At 47.5% G+C, this 24,688-nt stretch overlaps 1 protein-coding gene across 1 annotated transcript in view; it reads right to left on the bottom strand.

Moving 5' to 3' along the window:
* The window catches only part of fbn2b (fibrillin 2b), a 408,379-nt gene that overhangs the window by 278,712 nt on the left and 104,979 nt on the right, over positions 1–24,688 (bottom strand). The window contains exons 9-11 of the mRNA XM_072482639.1: positions 4,299–4,451; positions 1,212–1,475; positions 98–241 (exon numbers count right to left, since the gene is read on the bottom strand). Coding sequence (XP_072338740.1) covers positions 98–241; positions 1,212–1,475; positions 4,299–4,451 — 561 coding nt within the window. The remainder of the gene's footprint in view (positions 1–97; positions 242–1,211; positions 1,476–4,298; positions 4,452–24,688) is intronic.

Raw genomic sequence — 24,688 nt, 5'->3', positions numbered from 1 at the left:
ATATGGTGCGAGACGTAGAAATAAATTGAATGAAATAGATGGTAAATATCCCCACTCCCACCGTGGTGTGACCTAAGCAGCTGGAGTCAGTACTCACCAATACACTCTCGTCGCACATCCTGCTTGAAACCCATGTTACATTCACAGCGGTAACTTGATGGTGTTGGAATACAACGTCCATTCAGACACAGGTTGGTGAAGTGCTTACAAACATCGATGGTCTGATTCAATGTGGCTGTACCTGGAAAAGGGTTAATTCAAAAAATCAAGGGTACAGCTTCACATTTCTGTACAACAGGTTCAACGCTCTTTCGTGACTTGGTAATTATGGAAATATTTACTGTTTCCTGTCGTATAAAAACCTATTCATCCTTTCCACAGACCTAAAGCCTGGAATCTATATCCCATGTGGTTTTCCTCTGCTGGTACAATTTACAGATTTTTAAAATCCACCTGGGTGAATATTCTGGAACTCCGTCCCTAACAGATTGCAATTGTTCAAGATAGCAGCTCTTCGTCACGTCCTCAAGAGAAACTGGAGATAGGCAGAAAATTCTGGCCCTGCCAGCAAAGCCCACATCCCATGAACCGCCTCTTGTTATATCCATCATAGCTTTGCATTTCCTTGCAAACTATATTTCTATTTTATTTTTCAAATCTTCACACTGGAAAACACTGGGTGGGATTCTCTGATCCTGAGGCTAAGTGTTGATGCCGTTGTAAACGCGTCGCGTTTCTCGACGGCGTCAACATGGCCTAAGGAGCAGCGATTCTGACCCCTACAGGGGGCCAGCACGGCACTGGAGCGACCCACGCCGCTCCAGCTGCCGGTCCCCAGCGTCAAACAGGCGCCGCGGGTCTGTGCATGCGCAGTGGGACAGGCGCCAATGCGTGCATGCGCAGTGGCTCCCTTCTCCGCTCCTGCCCCGATGCAACATGGTGTAGGGCTACAGGGGACGGCGCGGAACAAAAGAGGCCCCCAGCCCGAGAGGCTGGCACGCCAATCGGTAGGCCCCGATCGCGGGCCAGGCCACAGCGTACCTAATCGTTCTGAATCACTGGAGACACAAAGCTATTTCAGTGGAAAGCAAACCTCCATCTACTACAAACCATGCCAATAGCGTGAACTATACATGGGAGAATGAATTAACACTTATTTCTTTGAGTTTATCTCATGTGATCTTTTGTGTTTTCATCAGTTTAATACTTACCAATGCCTGGTCCTGTTCCAGGTAGGCCTGAGAAACCTGTTCCAATCCCACCTGGTCCAATCCCACTAGGCCCAACACCATTAGGCCCAAGTCCACCAGGCCCGACGCCAGCAGGGCCGATTCCACCAGGCCCCACTCCACCAGGGCCGATTCCACCTGGGCCAAGGCCATTGGGTCCAATTCCACCAGAAAATCCAGGATATCCTATGCCCAGGTAACCCGGTCCAAAGGGAAGACCCTCAATGCACAGTCTGCGATATTCATCTGAAAAGCATTTTATTGAGAGCATCGTGTGAGTTTATGAAATTGCATTTTTTTAAAAATATTTTTATTCAAAGAAAATTTGACAATATGACAGAAATAACCTCAACACAACGCAATCCATCCCAACCAAATGTAAAACCAATACTATCTCCCCCAACCCTACCAGGTTTCCGCCCCACAAAGAAGACTATCTCTTCCCCCCGCCCTCGAGGTAGCTGGGAACTGGTCCTATTCGGAGGATGGATTTTAGTTCACTCATGGAGGCAGCTTTCTCCACTACTGGTTCAGTATGAGAGGTGATGAGTAGGGCAGGAATGTGGACCAGGACCAGTCACATTCAGGTCGTCACAAGTTCTGGTTTTACCTTTGACAGAAGGCTGGCCTGCAAATTGGGCTTTGCTGTGATACTTAAATGAGGCAATTTGATGATTGATAATCCCCCTTCTCATTTCCTCTCCTTTTTTGTATTTGTTCATGGGATGGCTGGGCCAGCATTTATTGCCCACCCCTAAGGGAATTTAAGAGTCAACCACATTGCTGTGGATCTGGAGTTACATGCAGGCCAGACCAGATAAGGATGACAGGTTTTTCCCCCGAAAGGGCATTAGTGAACCGGATGGGATTTTACAACAATCGTTTCTCAGTCTACTACCAGCAAGTTCCATATTCTGAGTAAAGAAGTTTCTCCTGAATTCTCAATTGGAACTATTCATGGCTATTTTACATGATCCCTACTTTTAGGTACTCCCACAAGTGAAAGCAATGTCTTTCTACCTACCCTACTGAATCTCTTCCTATCTTAAAAGCTCGACTCGATCACCCCTCAGCCTTACCTAGAGCCCTAGGCCAGAATTTTCATCCCCCTCCCGTGGCATGTTTTCCCATGACAAAGGCAGCTTGCCATTGGCCACTGTTGGGATCTTCCAGTCCCACCTATGGCATTATTGCATGGTTTGCCCGTCCCGTTGCCGAGGAACCTGTCGTGAGAGGTTGCCTTTGGTAGGGCTGGAAGATCCCATTGGCGAGAAGGACCGGAAAATCCCACCCCTAGTCTGTTCAATATTTTCTGATAAGCATAATCTCTCAGTTCTGGTATCATCTTTGTAAATATTGGGTCTCAGGCCTCAAGTAAATGAGACCAGCTGGTAACAGATATCTGCTGGGAAGCCCCAGAGAGCTTGTTAGGGAAGGTATTTCAAAGTCCAATAATGGCTACATTCAGGGCAACCTAGTTTTCCATAATGGGTGTCAAACATGCGTTAGGTCCCATTTTTACATCTAAAAAAGGGCCGAGCACTCACCCAGGGTTTCAGACACCTTCTTATTTTGACAATACCAATCTGGTGGATGATGCACTTTAAATTCATTAAGATGTTCTACAAACTAACCACCGGAGACTCAGGTACACGTCAAGATTGTTTATTCAAGATTCACGTATGCAGGGAGAGCACTATCTCAGACAGACCCCTGAAACAGCACTCTCCGCTAATACAACACACTGGCAAGTTACATATTTCCACTATATTTATACACTGTCAGTCACGTACACAGAATTTTGAATTCTAATCTCGTCTACATAAAGGTTTACATTAAACCTTTCACCCGGAGCATAGCTTGTTATCTCCTAGCTAAAGGCTACCTGTCTTTCCCTATCTTCCCAGAGGTCGCACTTAACCTGCTCTGACATAATATCTGTCCTTCTAACAATGAACAACCAACGTCTTACTGGAGAGTTCTGCTGTTTCAGGTCCTTAGGGTGTGTAAGCTTCACTGGTGTATGAGCATTTGACTAGCAAGGCTGACTTTTACTAAATCTATCCATTTCCTCCTCAAAAAGATGACATGGACTTCCTGCCCACCATACTGAAGGTTTAGATGCCCAATTTTTAAAAATAATAAATTTAGAGTACCCAATTCTTTTCTTTCCAATTAAGGTGCAATTTAACATGGCCAATTTACCTACCCTACACATCTTTTGGGTTGTGAGGGTGAGACCCATGCAGACACGGGGAGAATGTGCAAACTCCACAAGGACAGTGACCCAGGGCCGGGATCAAAGCTAGGTCCTCGGCGCCATGAGTCAGCAGTGCTAATCACAGCTCCACCACGCCACCCTTAGATGCCCAATTCAAAAAAAAAAATTTAGAGTGCCCAATTCCTTTTTTCCAATTACGAGGCAATTTAGCGTGGCCAATCCACCTACCCTGCACATCTTTGTGTTGTGCGGGTGAACCCACACAAACATGGGGAGAATGTGCAAACTCTACACGGACAGTGACCTTCAGCCGGGATCGAACACGGGACCTCGGCGCTGTGAGACAGCAGTGCTAACCACTGCGCCACCGTGCTGCCCCTAGATGCCAAATTAACATTTGTGCAGAAACAGCCAATCATCGTAACGCTACCCACCCTAACACAGAGGATGGGTAGCATCAGGGTGATTGGCACTGGTTTCTTTCACACAAAAACAATTCATTCAGATTAACTTAGGTTTTATTCAAAATGATGTTTGATTCAGTCTGCATGTTTTGCTTGATAATAGTTATTTGTTTTTTGAGTGAAACAGAAGTATGTGCCCACCCTGAAGACTTTCCAAGACCCATGAGCCAATTTTGCTCTCCATACATGAGCCAGTGCAAAGAAAAATGAATTAATTATATTCAGGAACCATCAGAGTGGCAACAGTGTTTAGCATCCTGCCTCACTTTTATGCCAATCACAAAGGCATGTCCTTTAGAAAGGTCAAAGCATGACCTTTGCTTTGCTCTGATGCTCAGTGTAGCCTTGTGTACTTGCCGAGCTGCTTGTACAAGGTTAACTTACCAGACCCCCTGACAGGACACATTTCTGGAGTGCGTCCTGCCGACCAGCAGCGCCCAGAGTCACAGCAGCACTGCATCTTAGTATAATGTCCGTGGAGGTCTCCCGCACATCGACCACTCAGCAGACTGGAGAAGCAGGTACCAGATCGCTGGTCTGCAAAAGAAAAAGGAGATGTACTTAGGCAGGACTAAACATTCAAAAGCTTCCTTTTACAATGGGTTATTATAAAGCCCAGTCAAGAGAACAGATTGCTTTTTTTAAATAATCACGAGACAGTTGCATTTTTCTCTCACACAGTTTCATCAGTTTCCTGAGATTTTTAAAGGAATTCTTGTGCTTAAATGTCTAAGATTAAAAGAATCTCCTGGTTTTTATTCCAACTTAATAAATAATTCTTCCCCCTTTAAATCTCTATTCACAGTGTGCAGTTTCAGTACCTGTTCTCTTCAATCTATTTATAGCACAAACGAATGCCACAGATCCTACCTTCCAAAAGGTATTTCCAAATCCTACTGAATTCTTCATCTCCTAATTATTAGTCATTAGGAATTGCTAAACTACCTCCTGCAAGTGACTTTTCTTCATGTGTGAACCTTGACTGAGTATTCGCAAGCTGATCAACCATGGAAGTTACGACAATCCACCCTTTAATCTGACCTCACCCAGCACCCTTACTTGCTCGCTTCTAGTGGGGGGTCACTGGATGGTGATCAGGAGTGGGATGCTCGCTGGGTTTCTGCTCCTTGAACCAAGGGTTATCAAGGTCAATTATAAAACCAATACCGTCACACCTGTCATGATATCCATATTACCATATCATGGTGCAATCACACACACGCACTGATGGACAGGTAGATGGACCAACGAACACACACACAACATCACAGCCAATCACCAGTGAGAGTACACGCACTATAAAACAGGGAACACCATAGTTCCCGCTGATTCTACCAGGAGATAGCTCAGAGCTCAGAGCTCACAGCGTGCCACTCAGACATACACCATGTGCTGAATGCCTCTCTAAGATAGTGCTAGGGCTGGGTCCACAGGTTAACTGGTGAAGTACGAACCACAGCCAGAAGTTAACAGTTGTTATCGTACAGAATAATAAAACAGAGTTGTACCATCTACAACCGTGTTGGTTCGTTTGTGTATCGGAACACCCAACACGACACCACCCAGCACACTCATGGAAAAACTGACTCTGGGATCTTCTTGGCTATAAGTCTCAGCCACTGACTGAGTAAATACTAAGCCCTGGGAACATGGTTCTCTTATGTTTGTCTTATGAATGCAAAACATTGCAAGTGCTTGAAATCTGATCTGAAAACGTAACATGATGGAAACACTCAGCGGGTCAAGCTTGGTTCCTGACCATCTGAAATGTGTTTTCTCTCCATGGATGCTGCCTGATCTGCTGAGTATTTCCAGCATTTTCTGTTTTTATTTTATCTCCTTTCTTTCTGGTTTAATTTACAACGATGTTCTACATTTCCCACCTATATCCCATTGAACATTATATCCCTTGACAAGGTGCCCCAATTTTATAATCTCTCCACTCCATAGTTTGAGGTTCTCAGATATTTCCTCCCAGCTCATTCCTGTTATGGATTTGCATCAATTCTTATTAGCTCTAGTGAAGCTCTGTTGTATCAGGGGCTGGTTTAGAACAGTGGGCTTGTAATGCAGAACAAGGCCAGCAGCACGGGTTCAATTCCCGTACCAGCCTCCCCAAACAGGCGCCGGAATGTGGCGATGAGAGGCTTTTCACAGTAACTTCATTGAAGCCTACTTGTGACAATAAGCTATTATTATTATTATTATTAATGTATTCATTGGAAATTACATTATAAGTCCTTGCACAGGAAACAGAGAGGGAACAGCCATGTAAGTGATAACACATTATAAATAAAGCTCTGTTGTTTTAAATCTCCCTAGTAACACACCTCCAAAACACAACATAAAAACTGCGACAAGGTCTACGAACGTTCACTGACTAGCCACCCGTGAAGAAGAAATTTACTGAGAAAAATTGGGGAAAAAAAGTTTGCAAGGAAAACGTATCAACCGGCATGACGTGCTACGGAGAACTAACAGGTGAGGTGGACATGAGTAATGACAATCTGCCTGTAGGACAAATTTTACAACTGTCTGTGGTACATACGAGGCTGAAGCTCAGGTCGTTGCCGTGTGTGTGAGGGACTCAAGGTAGCTGCTGAAAATGCAGTTGCAAAGTGTGCACACAGAAAATCTCTCATTGTAGAAAAATGGCAGGGGTTCTCGGCATCATGGGAGCCTTTGATGAGAATGTGGAGTTCCTATACTGAGCATTTTGACTATTTTGTGCAGGCAAACAAAATAGCTGAAGATATTATGGTGCACACTTTCCTGAGCGTGATGAGGAGGAAAAACATTTAATCTCTTCCGTAGTTTAGTACAGCCTGAGAAGCCAGACATTAAGACGTACAAGCAAATTGTAGATATTTAGCAAGCACATTTTTCGTCGAAACCCTTGGTGATTGCAGAGCGCTTTAGATTCCATGAAAGAAACCAAGAAGAACATAAGGACTCGGAGCAGGAGTAGGCCATCTGGCCCTTCGAGCCTGCTCCGCCATTCAATGAGATCATGGCTGATCTTTTGTGGACTCAGCTTCACTTTCCCTCCCGAACACCATAACCCTTAATCCCTTTATTCTTCAAAAAACTATCTATGATAGATGGTTGTGAATCTATGTAATTCCCTGCCCAGTGAAGCAGTTGAGGCTCCTTCATTAAATGCTGAATGACACTATTCGAGACAGATTGGTTTGTGGTCTACGCAGCAAAGGGATACAGAAATGTTTGCTCATTGAGAGTAATCTTACTCTCCAGAAGGCTATGGAAATCACTATTTTAATGGAGCTGGCTACAAAGGAATCACAGCAACTGAGTTTATGTACTTGAATACACAAAATGACTTCTGAATTGACACCCAAGAATCTCGAGATTCGTACATGTTGCCGATGTGCAAAGTCAGGGCATTCTGCTGCTGAATGTTGATGTAAAGGCATGGTCCATCAAAGCTGTTGAAAAAAAGAACACAGAGCATGCCCGCAGGAAGAAAATGCAAGCTCTAAGTAAAAATAAAAAGCAAGAACAAACCAAGGCAGCATGAAAACAAAATAAAAGGAGGAATGTCCATGCTGTACAAAAGGGTCAAGGAATTAAAAGTGACTAACAGTCAGAGAAGGAATTATCACTGAGTGTGCTAACCATTGCAGGTACTACACACCGATACTAGGTCACTTCATTGCTGGATGGACAACCAGTAAGGGTGGAAGTTGGCACTGGGGCAGCAGTTTCGTTGGTGCCAGGTATTGTCTATAAGGAGAAACTTAAACATATTCCGTTAAGGCCGTCAAGGATAGTGCTGAAGACATACACAGGAAAACTGGTTGCACTGAGGGGCTGCATTGAAGTAGCTGTGCAACTTAATGAGCAAACAGCAGATTTGTCTCCACATGCAGTAAAGAGAAAGTATCTAGCGTTGATTGGTTGAGCATGGCTGGAGAAGATTCACCTGAACTGGGCCGAAGTCAACATGATGACCAATGGTGAATCCGGCCTTGCAAAAATTTTCAATAATAATAATAATCTTTATTAGTGTCACACGAAGGCTTACATTAACACTGCAATGAAGTTACTGTGAAAATCCCCTAGTCGCCACGCTCCCACGCCTGTTCAGGTAAACTGAGGGGGAATTCAGAATGTTCAATTCACTTAACAGCACGTCTTTCGGGACTTGTGGGAGGAAACCGGAGCACTCGGAGGAAACCCACGCAGACATAGGGAGAACGTGCAGACCCCGCACAGACAGTGACCCATGCCGGGAATCGAACCCGGTTCCCTGGCGCTGTGAAGCGACAGTGCTAACCACTGGCTACCGTGCTGTCCAAAGAAGCACACTGCTGTGTTCAATGGTGGATGAGGGAGCATGGAGGTTATTACAGTTAAACTGAAAAAAAAAGATGGAAGCCAAGCAACATGTTTGAAGGCAAGGTCTGTACCCAATTACAGTGTTTTTCAAACTTTTTTTCTAGGCACCCATTTTTACCAACCGGCCAACCTTCGGGACCCAACCCGGCCAAACTTCGCGACCCACGCTGGCCAACCTTTGCGACCCACGCCGAGCGACCTACGTGACCCACGCCGAGCGACCTACGTGACCCACGCCGGCTGACCTGCGCGACCCACCATTTTCTCTTACCTTGTTTGTTGCTGCCAAAAATGGAGAAACTGGTTTTAGTTCCCTTTGGCCCCAATGGTCCCTTTGGTTCCTGTGCCCCCCCCAAACTTGGGAAAAAAAAGGCTGCGACCATACAAAAAAAAAAATGCGGGCGCACTGTGCATGCGTGCCCGATCTTCGATGCGCACGTGCCTAGTTGCGCATGCGCACCGATGATCAGGCATGCATGCGCAGTGCGGACGATTCTTAAAAATCTGTTCCTGGCCACTCACAGCCGGAATTATTAAAAGCCGGCTGCTGCGGCTGTTGCGCGTGGATTTGCGCGATCAGGAGCGCCGCGACGGATGGCTCCGCCTCTCGACACCTGCCCGCGCCACCCACAGGTCGCGCCCCCGAGTTTGGCAATGCTTCTCCTATTAGGCCAAAAGTGAGGCTGACTTAGAGTGTCTTGTGAAGTCCGGAGTCTTGGAAACTGTCAGGATCAGTAAATGGGCCACGCAATAGTTCCAGTTATCAGGAAAGGTGGCTCCATAAGGATTTCCTGGGACGTCAAGGTCACCATGAACAGTACCCATTACCCTCACATTGCTGATTTGTTTGCAGGATTATCAGGATGCCAACATTTCAGCAAAATTGATCTGAGCCAAGCTTACTTACAGAAGAATGTGGACAAGAAGCCACAGGAACCTCTGGCAATTGTGACACAGCAAGGCTTGTTCTGGTACCTAAGAATACCGTTTGGTATCACATCAGCTCCTGCATTGTTTCAAAGAGCAATGGATCATATCCTGAGTAGACTAAGCAGAGCCCAGTGCTATCTGGATGACATCCTAGTCACTGGAAGAGATGAAAGGAAAGCACTTTGAAATCTGGATGCCGCTCTCCAGAGATTGAGAGACTACGATCTGAGAGTCCATAAGGACAATTGTGAATTGTTCCAACCCTCCGTTGAGTATTTGAGACATGTGATTGATGCCACTAGCCTCAATGATCGCGGCGCCTCAGAATATTAACCAGCAATGTTCCTTGCTGTTGAACAACTCTGGAAGATTTGTCCCAAACTTGGCACCAATTGTGAAACCACTGCATAACGTCTTGTGCCAGAACAAGAAGTGGAAGAGGTCGGAGCAAAGCAATAATGGTTTCGTTCAAGCCAAAGGTGCAATTCTTAAATCTGAAGTTCTCACGCACTTTGATGCTACATTACTCTTACAGTTAGCTTGCAATGCAGCTCCTTATGGTGTAGGAGCGGTGGTCCCTCACATCATACCATTGGGTGAAGAAAGACCCATTGCTTTTGCTTCTCGAACCTTGAGAAAAGCTGAAAATAACCAAGTGCAGGTTAAAAAGGAAGCATGAGAGATCATTTTTGAAGTTAGGAAATTCCATCAATTCCTGTATTGTACGACAGATCATCATCCATTAGCTGCCATTTTTGGACTAACACAAGAATTCCACCACTTACTGCAATGAAATGCAAAAATGGGCATTGCTCTTGTCTACACATATTTGTACCGTTAAGTACCAACAATCGAGTCTACAAGGTAATGCGGATGGGCTTTCAAGGTTACCTCTGTCAGGTAGTTTGTCAGACTGCTCAAATGGGAATTTCTTCTACTTTGAGCAAGTAGACAACACACCAGTCATTTCTAAACAAGTGAGGAAACCCACACAGAGTGACCCAATACTCTCAGAAATGATGGATGTGTTATTACAAAGAACAAAGAAATGTACAGCACAGGAACAGGCCCTTCGGCCCTCCAAGCCCGTGCCGACCATACTGCCCGACTAAACTACAATCTTCTACACTTCCTGGGTCCGTATCCTTCTATTCCCATCCTATTCATATATTTGTCAAGATGCCCCTTAAATGTCCCTATCGTCCCTGCTTCCATTACCTCCTCCGGTAGCGAGTTCCAGGCACCCACTACCCTCTGCGTAAAAAACTTGCCTCGTACATCTACTCTAAACCTTGCCCCTCTCACCTTAAACCTATGCCCCCTAGTAATTGACCCCTCTTCCCTGGGGAAAAGCCTCTGACTATCCACTCTGTCTATGCCCCTCATAATTTTGTATCCCTCTATCAGGTCGCCCCTCAACCTCCTTCGTTCCAGTGAGAACAAACCGAGTTTATTCAATCGCTCCTCATAGCTTATGCCCTCCATACCAGGCAACATTCTGGTAAATCTCTTCTGCACCCTCTCTAAAGCCTCCACATCCTTCTGGTAGTGTGGCGACCAGAATTGAACACTATACTCCAAGTGTGGCCTAACTAAGGTTCTATACAGCTGCAACATGACTTGACAATTCTTATACTCAATGCCCCGGCCAATGAAGGCAAGCATGCCGTATGCCTTCTTGACTACCTTCTCCACCTGTGTTGCCCCTTTCAATGACCTGTGGACCTGTACTCCTAGATCTCTTTGACTTTCAATACTCTTGAGGGTTCTACCATTCACTGTATATTCCCTAACTGCATTAGACCTTCCAAAATGCATTACCTCACATTTGTCCGGATTAAACTCCATCTGCCATCTCTCCGCCCAAGTCTCCAGACAATCTAAATCCTGCTGTATCCTCAGACAGTCCTCATCGCTATCCGCAATTCCACCAACCTTTGTGTCGTCTGCAAACTTACTAATCAGACCAGTTACATTTTCCTCCAAATCATTTATATATACTACAAACAGCAAAGGTCCCAACACTGATCCCTGTGGAACACCACTGGTCACAGCCCTCCAATTAGAAAAGCATCCCTCCATTGCTACCCTCTGCCTTCTATGGCCTAGCCAGTTCTGTATCCACCTTGCCAGTTCACCCCTGATCCCGTGTGACTTCACCTTTTGTACTAGTCTACCATGAGGGACCTTGTCAAAGGCCTTACTGAAGTCCATATAGACAACATCTACTGCCCTACCTGCATCAATCATCTTAGTGACCTCCTCGAAAAACTCTATCAAGTTAGTGAGACACGACCTCCCCTTCACAAAACCGTGCTGCCTCTCATTAATACGTCCATTTGCTTCCAAATGGGAGTAGATCCTGTCTCGAAGAATTCTCTCCAGTAATTTCCCTACCACTGAAGTAAGGCTCACCGGCCTGTAGTTCCCGGGATTATCCTTGCTACCCTTCTTAAACAGAGGAACAACATTGGCTATTCTCCAGTCCTCCGGGACATCCCCTGAAGACAGCGAGGATCCAAAGATTTCTGTCAAGGCCACAGCAATTTCCTCTCCAGCCTCCTTCAGTATTCTGGGGTAGATCCCATCAGGCCCTGGGGACTTATCTACCTTAATATTTTTTAAGACACCCAACACCTCGTCTTTTTGGATCACAATGTGACCCAGGCTATCTACACCCCCTTCTCCAGACTCAACATCTACCAATTCCTTCTCTTTGGTGAATACTGATGCAAAGTATTCATTTAGTACCTCGCCCATTTCCTCTGGCTCCGCACATAGATTCCCTTGCCTATCCTTCAGTGGGCCAACCCTTTCCCTGGCTACCCTCTTGCTTTTTATGTACGTGTAAAAAGCCTTGGGATTTTCCTTAACCCTATTTGCCAATGACTTTTCATGACCCCTTCTAGCCCTCCTGACTCCTTGCTTAAGTTCCTTCCTACTTTCCTTATATGCCACACAGGCTTCGTCTGTTCCCAGCCTTTTAGCCCTGACAAATGCCTCCTTTTTCTTTTTGACGAGGCCTACAATATCACTCGTCATCCAAGATTCCCGAAAATTGCCGTATTTATCTTTCTTCCTCACAGGAACATGCCTGTCCTGTATTCCTTTCAACTGACACTTGAAAGCCTCCCACATGTCAGATGTTGATTTGCCCTCAAACATCCGCCCCCAATCTATGTTCTTCAGTTCTCGCCGAATATTGTTATAATTAGCCTTCCCCCAATTTAGCACATTCATCCTCGGACCACACTTATCCTTGTCCACCAGTACTTTAAAACTTACTGAATTGTGGTCACTGTTACCAAAATGCTCCCCTACTGAAACATCTACCACCTGGCCGGACTCATTCCCCAATACCAGGTCCAGTACCGCCCCTTCCCTAGTTGGACTGTTTACATATTGTTTTAAGAAGCCCTCCTGGATGCTCCTTACAAACTCCGCCCCGTCTAAGCCCCTGGCACTAAGTGAGTCCCAGTCAATATTGGGGAAGTTGAAGTCTCCCATCACCACAACCCTGTTGTTTTTACTTACGAAGGAAGACTTCGGAACTAGCACCTCAACCTCACCTGAAACTCTACTACTCCAGGAGCTTGGAGCTGTCAGTACAGTCAGGATGTCTACTATGGGAGCTCAGAGTGATTATTCCACCACCATTGAGGAAACGGGTGTTAGAAAAGCTACATGAGGGCCTTGCAGAGTCATACACATGAAGGTAACAGCGAGAAGTTATTTCTGGTGGCCTGGACTGGGCGTGGAAATTGAAGAGAAAGCTTGAACACGTTCTTCTAGGGGCTGGTTTAGCACACTGGGCTAAATCGCTGGCTTTTAAAGCAGACCAAGACAGGCCAGCAGCACGGTTCAATTCCCGTACCAGCCTCCCCGAACAGGCGTCGGAATGTGACGACTAGGGGCTTTTCACAGTAACTTCATTTGAAGCCTACTTGTGACAATAAGCGATTTTCATTTCATTTCATTTCCTGTGTGAAGGTAAGAAATCTGCCACCCTTAGCACCACTGCAACCATGGGAATGGTCTGAAGAGGCTTGGCAACACATGCATATGGATTCTGCAGAACTCTTTGAAGGACATATGTTCTTTGTAACAGTCAATGCTCACACCAAGCTGCCAGCGGTCACCATGATGAAATCTGCCTCATCGGAGAAGACTATTGAGAAGCTAGGAGAAGAGTTTAGTCATTTTCATCATGTGGTTATTAGGACGGCACAGTGGCACAGTGGGTAGCACTGCTGTCTCACAGCACCAGGGACTCGGGTTCAATTCAGGCCTTGTGTGGGGTTTACACTGTCTGTGTGGAGTCTGCATGCTCTCCCTGTGTCTGCGAGGGCTTCCTTCGGGTGCTCCAGTTTTCTCCCACAGTCCAAAGATGTGCATTGGCCAAGCTAAATTTCCCCTTCGTGCCCAAAGGTTAGATGGGATTATGGGGATAGTGTGGGGCCGTGGACTTAGGTAGGGTGCTCTTTCTTGATGGGCCGAATGACCTCCTTCTGCACTGTAGGAATTCTATGATTCTATGATTTTAGATTCCCAGAACAACTGGTAAGCGACAATGGACCTCAATTTGTCTCACAAGTATTCAGAAGTTTCTTACAAGTGAATGATATTCAACATATCAAGTCCGCACCGTACCACCCTGCTACTAACGGACCAGCAGAACGTTTTATCCAAACTATGAAACATATCTTAAGAGCAACCAGGGAACAAGCTTTGCTGATCAAACGCCTTAACAGGTTCCCACTGTTGTATAATACCGCACACTCCATGACCAATACAGCTCCTGCATTACTTTTTTTTCTTCTCTTTTTTACAAATATTTTATTGAAAATTTTTGGTCAACCAACACAGTACATTGTGCATCCTTTACACAATATTATAACAACACAAATAACAATGACCTATTTTATAAACAAAAACAAAAAAATGAATAAATAATAAATAACAAAAATGAAAACTAGCCCTAATTGGCAACTGCCTTATCACAAGTAACACTCTCCAAAAATATAATTTAACAGTCCAATATATAATTATCTGTAGCAACGACCTATACATATTATACAGTATATATTAACAACCCTGAGAGTCCTTCTGGTTCCTCCTCCCCCCCCCCCCCCCCCCGATCCTGGGCTGCTGCTGCTGCCTTCTTTTTTCCATTCCATCTATCTTTCTGCGAGGTATTCGACGAACGGTTGCCACCGCCTGGTGAACCCTTGAGCCGACCCCCTTAGAACAAACTTAATCCGCTCTAGCTTTATAAACCCTGCCATGTCATTTATCCAGGTCTCCACCCCCGGGGGCTTGGCTTCTTTCCACATTAACAATATCCTGCGCCGGGCTACTAGGGACGCAAAGGCCAAAACATCGGCCTCTCTCGCCTCCTGCACTCACGGCTCTTGTGCAACCCCAAATATAGCCAACCCCCAGCTTGGTTCGACCCGGACCCCCACTACTTTTGAAAGCACCTTTGTCACCCCCATCCAAAACCCCTGTAGTGCCGGGCATGACCAAAACATATGGGTATGATTCGCTGGGCTTCTCGAGCACCTCGCACACCTATCCTCCACCCCAAAAAATTTACTGAGCCGTGCTCCAGTCATATGCGCCCTGTGTAATACCTTAAACTGAATCAGGCTTAGCCTGGCACACGAGGACGACGAGTTTACCCTGCTTAGGGCATCTGCCCACAGCCCCTCCTCAATCTCCTCCCCCAGCTCTTCTTCCCATTTCCCTTTTAGTTCTTCTACCATAGTCTCCCCTTCGTCCCTCATTTCCCTATATATATCTGACACCTTACCATCGCCCACCCATGTCTTTGAGATCACTCTGTCCTGCACCTCTTGTGTCGGGAGCTGCGGGAATTCCCTCACCTGTTGCCTCGCAAAAGCCCTCAGTTGCATATACCTGAATGCATTCCCTTGGGGCAACCCATATTTCTCGGTCAGCGCTCCCAGACTCGCGAACTTCCCATCCACAAACAGATCTTTCAGTTGCGTTATTCCTGCTCTTTGCCACATTCCATATCCCCCATCCATTCCCCCCGGGGCAAACCTATGGTTGTTTCTTATCGGGGACCCCCCCAAGGCTCCAGTCTTTCCCCTATGCCGTCTCCACTGTCCCCAAATCTTCAGTGTAGCCACCACCACCGGGCTTGTGGTGTAGTTCCTCGGTGAGAACGGCAATGGGGCTGTCACCATAGCCTGTAGGCTAGTCCCCCTACAGGACGCCCTCTTCCACGCCGCTCCCTCCTCCTCTCCCATCCACTTACTCACCATTGAAATATTAGCGGCCCAATAATACTCACTTAGGCTCGGTAGTGCCAGCCCCCCCCTATCCCTGCTACGCTGTAAGAATCCCTTCCTCACTCTCGGGGTCTTCCCGGCTCACACAAAACCCATGATGCTCTTTTCAATCCTTTTTTAAAAAGCCTTCGTGATCACCACCGGGAGGCACTGAAACACAAAGAGGAATCTCGGGAGGACCACCATCTTAACCGCCTGCACCCTCCCTGCCAGTGACAGGGATACCATATCCCATCTCTTGAAATCCTCCTCCATTTGTTCCACCAACCGCGTTAAATTTAACCTATGCAATGTGCCCCAATTCTTGGCTATCTGGATCCCCAGGTAACGAAAGTCCCTTGTTACCTTCCTCAACGGTAGGTCCTCTATTTCTCTACTCTGCTCCCCTGGATGCACCACAAACAATTCACTTTTCCCCATGTTCAATTTATACCCTGAAAAATCCCCAAACTCCCCAAGTATCCGCATTATTTCTGGCATCCCCTCCGCCGGGTCTGCCACGTATAGTAGCAAATCGTCCGCATACAAAGATACCCGGTGTTCTTCTCCTCCTCTAAGTACTCCCCTCCACTTCTTGGAACCCCTCAACGCTATCGCCAGGGGCTCAATCGCCAGTGCAAACAATAATGGGGACAGAGGGCATCCCTGCCTTGTCCCTCTATGGAGCCGAAAATATGCAGATCCCCGTCCATTCGTGACCACGCTCGCCATCGGGGCCCTATACAACAGCTGCACCCATCTAACATACCCCTCTCCAAAACCAAATCTCCTCAACACCTCCCACAAATAATCCCACTCCACTCTATCAAATGCTTTCTCGGCATCCATCGCCACTACTATCTCCGTTTCCCCCTCTGGTGGGGCCATCATCATTACCCCTAACAGCCTCCGTATATTCGTGTTCAGCTGTCTCCCCTTCACAAACCCAGTTTGGTCCTCGTGGACCACCCCCGGGACACATTCCTCTATTCTCATTGCCATTACCTTGGCCAGGATCTTGGCATCTACATTTAGGAGGGAAATAGGTCTATGGGACCCGCATTGTAGCGGGTCCTTTTCCTTCTTTAAGAGAAGCGATATCGTTGCTTCAGACATAGTCGGGGGCAGTTGTCCCCTTTCCTTTGCCTCATTAAAGGTCCTCGTCAATACCGGGGCGAGCAAGTCCACATATTTTCTATAGAATTCGACTGGGAATCCATCCGGTCCCGGGGCCTTTCCCGCCTGCATGCTCCTAATTCCTTTCACCACTTCTTCTACCTCGATCTGTGCTCCCAGTCCCACCCTTTCCTGCTCTTCCACCTTGGGAAATTCCAGCCGATCCAAAAAGCCCATCATTCTCTCCCTCCCATCCGGGGGTTGCGCTTCATATAATTTTTTATAAAATGTCTTGAACACTCCATTCACTCTCTCCGCTCCCCGCTCCATCTCTCCTTCCTCATCCCTCACTCCCCCTATTTCCCTCGCTGCTCCCCTTTTCCTCAATTGGTGTGCCAGCAACCTGCTCGCCTTCTCCCCATATTCGTACTGTACACCCTGTGCCTTCCTCCATTGTGCCTCTGCAGTGCCCGTAGTCAGCAAGTCAAATTCTACATGTAGCCTTTGCCTTTCCCTGTACAGTCCCTCCTCCGGTGCTTCCGCATATTGTCTGTCCACCCTCAAAAGTTCTTGCAGCAACCGCTCCCGTTCCTTACTCTCCTGCTTCCCTTTATGTGCCCTTATTGATATCAGCTCCCCTCTAACCACCGCCTTCAACGCCTCCCAGACCACTCCCACCTGGACCTCCCCATTATCATTGAGTTCCAAGTACTTTTCAATGCACCCCCTCACCCTTAGACACACACCCTCATCTGCCATTAGTCCCATGTCCATTCTCCAGGGTGGGCGCCCTCCTGTTTCCTCCCCTATCTCCAAGTCTACCCAGTGTGGAGCGTGATCTGAAATGGCTATAGCCGTATACTCCGTTCCCCTCACCTTCGGGATCAACGCCCTTCCCAGCACAAAAAAGTCTATTCGCGAGTAGACTTTATGGACATAGGAGAAAAACGAGAACTCCTTACTCCTAGGTCTGCTAAATCTCCACGGGTCTACACCTCCCATCTGCTCCATAAAATCTTTAAGTACCTTGGCTGCTGCCGGCCTCCTTCCAGTCCTGGACTTCGACCTATCCAGCCCTGGTTCCAACACCGTATTAAAATCTCCCCCCATTATCAGCCTTCCCATCTCTAGGTCCGGAATGCGTCCTAGCATCCGCCTCATAAAATTGGCATCATCCCAGTTCGGGGCATATACGTTTACCAAAACCACCGTCTCCCCCTGTAGTTTGCCACTCACCATCACGTATCTGCCCCCGTTATCCGCCACTATAGTCTTTGCCTCGAACATTACCCGCTTCCCCACTAATATAGCCACCCCCCTGTTTTTCGCATCTAGCCCCGAATGGAACACCTGCCCCACCCATCCTTTGCGTAGCCTAACCTGGTCTATCAGTTTCAGGTGCGTTTCCTGTAACATAACCACATCTGCCTTAAGTTTCTTAAGGTGTGCGAGTACCCGTGCCCTCTTTATCGGCCCGTTCAGCCCTCTCACGTTCCACGTGATCAGCCGGGTTGGGGGGCTTCCTACCCCCCCCTTGTCGATTAGCCATCCCCTTTTTCCAGCTCCTCACCCGGTTCCCACGCAGCTGTATCTCCCCCAGGCGGTGCACCCCCCGCCCATCCCCTCCCATACCAGCTCCCCCCTCTCCCCAGCAGCAGCAGCCCAGTAATTCCCCCCTCCCACCCCCCCCCCCCGGCTAGATCCCCCGCTAGCGTAATTACTCCCCCCATGTTGCTCCCAGAAGTCAGCAAACTCTGGCCGACCTCGGCTTCCCCCCGTGACCTCGGCTCGCACCGTGCGACGCCCCCTCCTTCCTGCTTCTCTATTCCCGCCATGATTATCATAGCGCGGGAACCAAGCCCGCGCTTCTCCCTTGGCCCCGCCCCCAATGGCCAACGCCCCATCTCCTCCACCTCCCCTCCTCCCCCATCACCACCTGTGGAAGAGAGAAAAGTTACCACATCGCAGGATTAGTACATAAAACTCCTCTTTCCCCCCTTTTTAACCCCACTCTTCGCCCCCCACATTCGCCCCACCACTTTGTTCAAACGTTCTTTTTAATAACCCGCTCATTCCAGTTTTTCTTCCACAATAAAAGTCCACGCTTCATCCGCCGTCTCAAAGTAGTGGTGCCTCCCTCGATATGTGACCCACAGTCTTGCCAGTTGCAGCATTCCAAATTTTATCTTCTTTTTATGAAGCACCGCCTTGGCCCGATTAAAGCTCGCCCTCCTTCTCGCCACCTCCGCACTACAGTCTTGATAAACGCGGATCACCGCGTTCTCCCATTTACTGCTCCGAGTTTTCTTTGCCCATCTAAGGACCATTTCTCTATCCTTAAAACGGAGGAATCTCACCACTATGGCTCTGGGAATTTCTCCTGCTCTCGGTCCTCGCGCCATCACTCGGTATGCTCCCTCCACCTCCAACGGACCCGCCGGGGCCTCCGCTCCCATTAACGAGTGCAGCATCGTGCTCACATATGCCCCGACGTCCGCTCCCTCCGCACCTTCAGGAAGACCAAGAATCCTCAGGTTGTTCCTCCTTGCGTTGTTCTCCAGTGCCTCCAACCTTTCCACACATCGTTTCTGATGTGCCTCATGCGTCTCCGTCTTCACCACCAGGCCCTGTATGTCGTCCTCATTCTCGGCTGCCTTTGCCTTCACGACCCGAAGCTCCCGCTCCTGGGTCTTTTGCTCCTCCTTTAGCCCTTCGATCGCCTGTAGTATCAGGGCCAACAGCTCTTTCTTCATTTCCTTTTTGAGCTCTTCCACACAGCATTTCAAGAACTCTTGTTGTTCAAGGCCCCATGTTAAACTGCCACCTTCCGACGCCATCTTGGTTTTTGCTTGCCTTCCTTGCCGCTGTTCTAAAGGATCCACTGCAATCCGGCCACTTTCTCCTCCTTTTTTCATCCGTATCCAGGGGGGATTCCCTTCTGGTTTACCGCACAGTGTTTTTAGCCGTCAAAATTGCCGTTGGGGCTCCTATCAAGAGCCCAAAAGTCCGTTTCACCGGGAGCTGCCGAAACGTGCGACTCAGCTGGTCATCGCCGCACCCGGAAGTCGCTCCTGCATTACTAATGATGAAAGGACAACTACGTCCCCCGTTCGATCCATTGAAACTTCCGAAAACAAAAGATATCGTACAACAGCAAGTGCAAATGGAACAGCAGGAAAGCAAGGCAAAGCATTGCGTTTTCCACCAAAGACAAAGAGTTTTGGCTCTGGATTACCCCACAGGGGAGAAATAGGTTCCTGCCACAATCCTTGCATAGGCTGGACCTGTCTCTTATACTGTCCAGACCAGAGATGACGTTATCTGGAGGAGTCATGTAGACAGGTTGCTGGCTCAAAGATTGAACTCAGGGCCTACGGGAAATCTAGATTCAACCCTAAAAATTAACCCCTCCTGCAACCCCGACACTAACAGTCACTGTTGAGGAAAGCAACACCTCACCTTCTGATCAGATACAGGGACGAAAAAAGAAAGAAAAAGATACAGGGACAACCTCCAGTTCCTATGCTGATGCCGGTTAAACCAAACACTGATGACGTTAGTGCAAAGATGGAAAAGCCAGATGTTACCACCAGCGTGAAGAAGAAGATGCAACGGGTTCGCCGTCAACTATTCAGAGTGCGAAAGCGTCCTGACTGTCTGACGTATTGACTATTGTTCACGTTGAACCTGTTGGGGACGTTTAATTTAAGGGGGGAGGAAAGGCTATGTATTTGCATTAATTCTTATTAGCTCCAGTGAAGGTTTGTTGTATTAATGTACTCCCCGGAAGTGATGTCAGAAGTCCTCGCGCGGGAAACAGACAGAGACAACCAGCCATGTAAGAGATAACACACTGTAAACGAAGCTCTGAAGTTTTAAACCTCTGTGCTCCCGAGTATCACGCCTCCAAAATGCAAGAATTTTTAGATACTAAACATGACTTTAATTTATTTCAAAAATACCTTTCACTGATGTACCTCCTTTTTGTGCCTGTCGAACCCAAATGCCTAGCTGTAAATCATCACACAATACAATGCCAGGAAATAGTCCCCCCCCCCCCCATTCAGTGTGCAGGGGTCCTGAGTTCAATTGCGCCTGACAAACGACTCTTTGTAAACTCTTGGATTAATTTATTCCAGATGGGAAAACAGGAAAACACATCAAAATTTCTGCTTCGCCATTTCGCAGCTATGATTAACCTCTGCAATGTTCCCATAATTTTGTCGAGTTTTCCTAGCTGCCCTGAGAACTTCCAAGAATATTTCAAACAATTAATTTCATTTTCTTGCGTCCTTTTGGGCTTCGACTATCCCCTAATTCATAAATTATTACATCTGGAACTGTGCCACTTTGAACCCTCTCCAACTTACAAACAAATGAGTTTGCACAGTGAGAATTGGCAGGACCACTGCAGTGTCCCCTTCCTGAGCAGAGAAAGGCACTACTGGCAAGTAGCTCCATTTTCTCAGTTTTCTACTAAATCAGTTGTGCCGATTCTTAAACCTTGAGATGCAACTGTACATACATTCTTGTTATATAAATAAAACCGTATGAACATAAATGTGTCAAGATGCACATACCTATACACATGTGGCAATCCATGCACACCTGGAACTGAATGTATGTATCTCAGCTCAACTATGACTTGATGTACATGCTTGTAAGCATGTAACTTAAACATGTGACCACAAGCATATATGTATGTAATATCTGCTTGTATAAAATAATAATCTTTATTGTCACAAGTAGGCTTTCATTAACACTGCAATGAAGTTACTGTGAAAAGCCCCGAGTCGCCACATTCCAGCGCCTGTTCGGGTACACAGAGGGAGAATTCAGAATGTCCAAATTATCTAACAGCATGGGCGGGATTCGCCGACCCCCCGCTGGGTCGGAGAATCGCCGGGGTCCGGCGTGAATCCCGCCCCCGTCATCCTCCAAGTTCTCCCGCCACCCCAAAAAATCGTCCCGGCGTGAGTCGCGCCGCCCACCTCGGAGAATGGCGGGGACCGGCGTGACTCAATGGGCCCCGGGGCTCCCCGAAATTGCAGGCCCGCGATGGGCCGAAGTCCCACTCATTTTTTGCCAGTACCGCCGGCGTAAATTGGAGTAGGTCCCTTACCGGCGGGACCTGGCGGCGCAAGCGGGCTCCGGGGTTCTTGGGGGGGCGCGGGGGGATCTGGCCCCGGGAGGTGCCCCCACGGTGGCCTCCCCCGCGTTCGGGGCCCACCGATCCGCGAGCGGGCCTGTGCCATGGGGGCACTCTATTGTTCCGCACCGGCGGCTGTACCAGTCCACCATTGCCGGTGCGGAAACGAAGCTCTCTGCGCATGCGCGGGGATGATGCCAGCACACGCTGGCGCTCCCGCGCATGCGCCAACTTGCGCCGGCCGGCAGAGGCCCTTTGGCCCCGGTTGGCTTGGCACAAGCCCCTTTCCCGCTGGCCGGCGGGGCGCAAACCACTCCGGGGCGGGCCTAGCCCCTGGAGGTGCGGAGGATTCCGCACCTTTGGGGCGGCCTAACGCCGGAGTGGTTCACGCCACTCCGTCCCGCCGGAGTTGTCCGTCCCGCCGATTACGGCAGAATCCCACCCCACGTGTTTCGAGACTTGTGGGAGGAAACCGGAGCACCCGGAGGAAACACACGCAGTCACGGGGAGAACGTGCAGACTCCACACAGACAGTGACACAAGCCAGGAATCGAACCTGGGACCCTGGAGCTATGAAGCAACAGTGCGAACCACTGTGCTACCGTGCTGCTCATATATATATATATATATGACTACATGTATAAGTCAGATGTGACAGATATGAACATAAATGCGACTATACAGACCTAAAAACATATGTGACGGTGTGTACATAGTCATACAAATATTCAGCTGTTTGTACATGTCTATATACATACCTGTATACACATGTGGCTCCAGGTACATGCCAATACACAAGTGACTGTATGTTTAATTCAGTACATGTGTGCAACAGAATGCATATACAACTGCACATACTTACGACAGTGAGTGACAATGGACCAACAGAAGAAGCGAACAACTAAATGTGAGACGAAATAAGCTAGATTCATAATTGTAGAAGTTACTATTTATTACCACAGGTCAGATGGTAAATGGTGAATGTATGCATGTAGAACTATGCATGTATCAATGTGTATGTGTGTATGTATATGTCACACAGTAATGAATGGAGCGACTGGAGAGTGAGGTTTAACTGAACATTCTAGACAGCATTCTAGATTAACAATAACAGACTGATGTATTGGGCAGAAGATTAGGCTGCAATGACATTTAAATGTTTTTACAGAGTTGGCCACATTTAATCTGTATGCGGATTATGAATGAATTTGTTTTTATTGTGCAAATTATCACGTTTGTCTATTGTTGGGGACTCACAAATCACCTGAGAGCGTTTGACAGTGAACCCCATTCCATAACGCACGCTCCACAGTGAATCGGAGGTTGTTTTTGGAGTCTATTTGCTTCCTTTGTTTGAGTACTGCTTTAATCATTGTAACTGGGTGAACTGAAATTTTTTTTCACAATATATTTTTTTTAATTTAGAGTGCCCAATTCTTTTTTTTCCAATTAAGGAGCAATTGAGTATGGCCAATCCACTTACCCTGCGCATCTTTGGGTTGTGGGGGTGATACCCACACAGACACAGGGAGAATGTGCAAACTCCACACAGACAGTGACCCAGGGCCGGGATCGAACCCGGGTCCTCAGTGCTGTGAGATAGCAGTGCGAACCAGAATAATATTTCATTGAAGGTTTCATATTTAACAAACACGAACTGAACTACAACACAACAGCTGTAAAAATTATTCGAACATGGTACAATTGTCACATTATCACCACAAAAAATTAGAAATATAGAAAAATACCCAACAAGAGCTACATCCAAGGTCCCCCTGTATCCCCCTAACACCACCCATAAGCCCTGCCTCCTCCCACAACAGCTGATGGTAATTAACTCTTTGAAGTGAGGGATAAATGGCTGCCACCTCAGATAGAATCCTTCCACCAACCACCTGACAGTGTACTTGATCTTCTCCAGATATAGAATGTCCATAAGGCCATCCAACTAGGCCGAAGCACAAGGCAGAGGGATGCTCCCCATCCCAGCAGAACTCGCCTTCGAGAAGTCCCCCAGTGAGGCAAAGGCAAGCGCATCCACACTCACCCCGCTCCACAGCCCCAGCAAGCCCGACACCCTTAAAATGGCTACCAATCCAGATCAATGTTTTTTAAAATAAATTTAGAGTACCCAATTATTTTCTTTTTCCAATTAAGGGGCAATTTAGCATGGCCAATCCACCTAACCTGCACATCTTTGGGCTGTGGGGGTGAAACCCACGTAAACACGGGGAGAATGTGCAAACTTAACACGGACAGTGACCCAGGGCCAGGATTCGAACCCGGGTTCTCAGCGCCGCAGTCCCAGTGCTAACCACTGTGCCACATGCCGCCCCTCCAGATCAATGTTAAGAACCACTGACATGGTGCTAGAGAAGGAGACCCAAAAGCTCATCAGAACATATGGGTATGGTTGGCAGGCCCACGAGAACACCGTTCTCACTTCTCACCTGTTCCACACTCCATCAAAGAACCCACTCCTACTTTTGGTCAGATGAGCTCTATGAACCACCTCGAGTTGGATGAGGCTGAGCGGTGCGCAGAATGAAGGGAAATTACCCGACAGACGGCCTTATTCCACACATCCTCATCTAAGATGGGTCCCAACTCCTCCTTCCATTTCGTCTTCATCCGATCAAGCAACAATAATTCCAGTGAGATGGTCCACTAATAGACATTCAAAATCTCCCCCCCCCCCCCCCCCCCCAAAAGTGAACTGAAATTTTGAAGGGAATATGTAAGTGGGAGGAGAAAGCACGAAGACCTGACACAACATTAATAAAGTGAATGTGCAAGGTTAGGGTGGGTTGGTGGGGAATTTTTGTTGGGGTGTTGTTTATGTTGGCTGGTTTTGGGGTGTGTGGTTGGCCATTGGGTTAAAATTTATAATATAAGTGCCTCAATAAAAATTTCAAAAAAGGTAA

This window comes from Scyliorhinus torazame, chromosome 18 (genome assembly GCF_047496885.1).
Source record: "Scyliorhinus torazame isolate Kashiwa2021f chromosome 18, sScyTor2.1, whole genome shotgun sequence".
NCBI lineage: Eukaryota > Metazoa > Chordata > Chondrichthyes > Carcharhiniformes > Scyliorhinidae > Scyliorhinus > Scyliorhinus torazame.
This window is presented reverse-complemented; position numbering and strand designations above follow the sequence as displayed.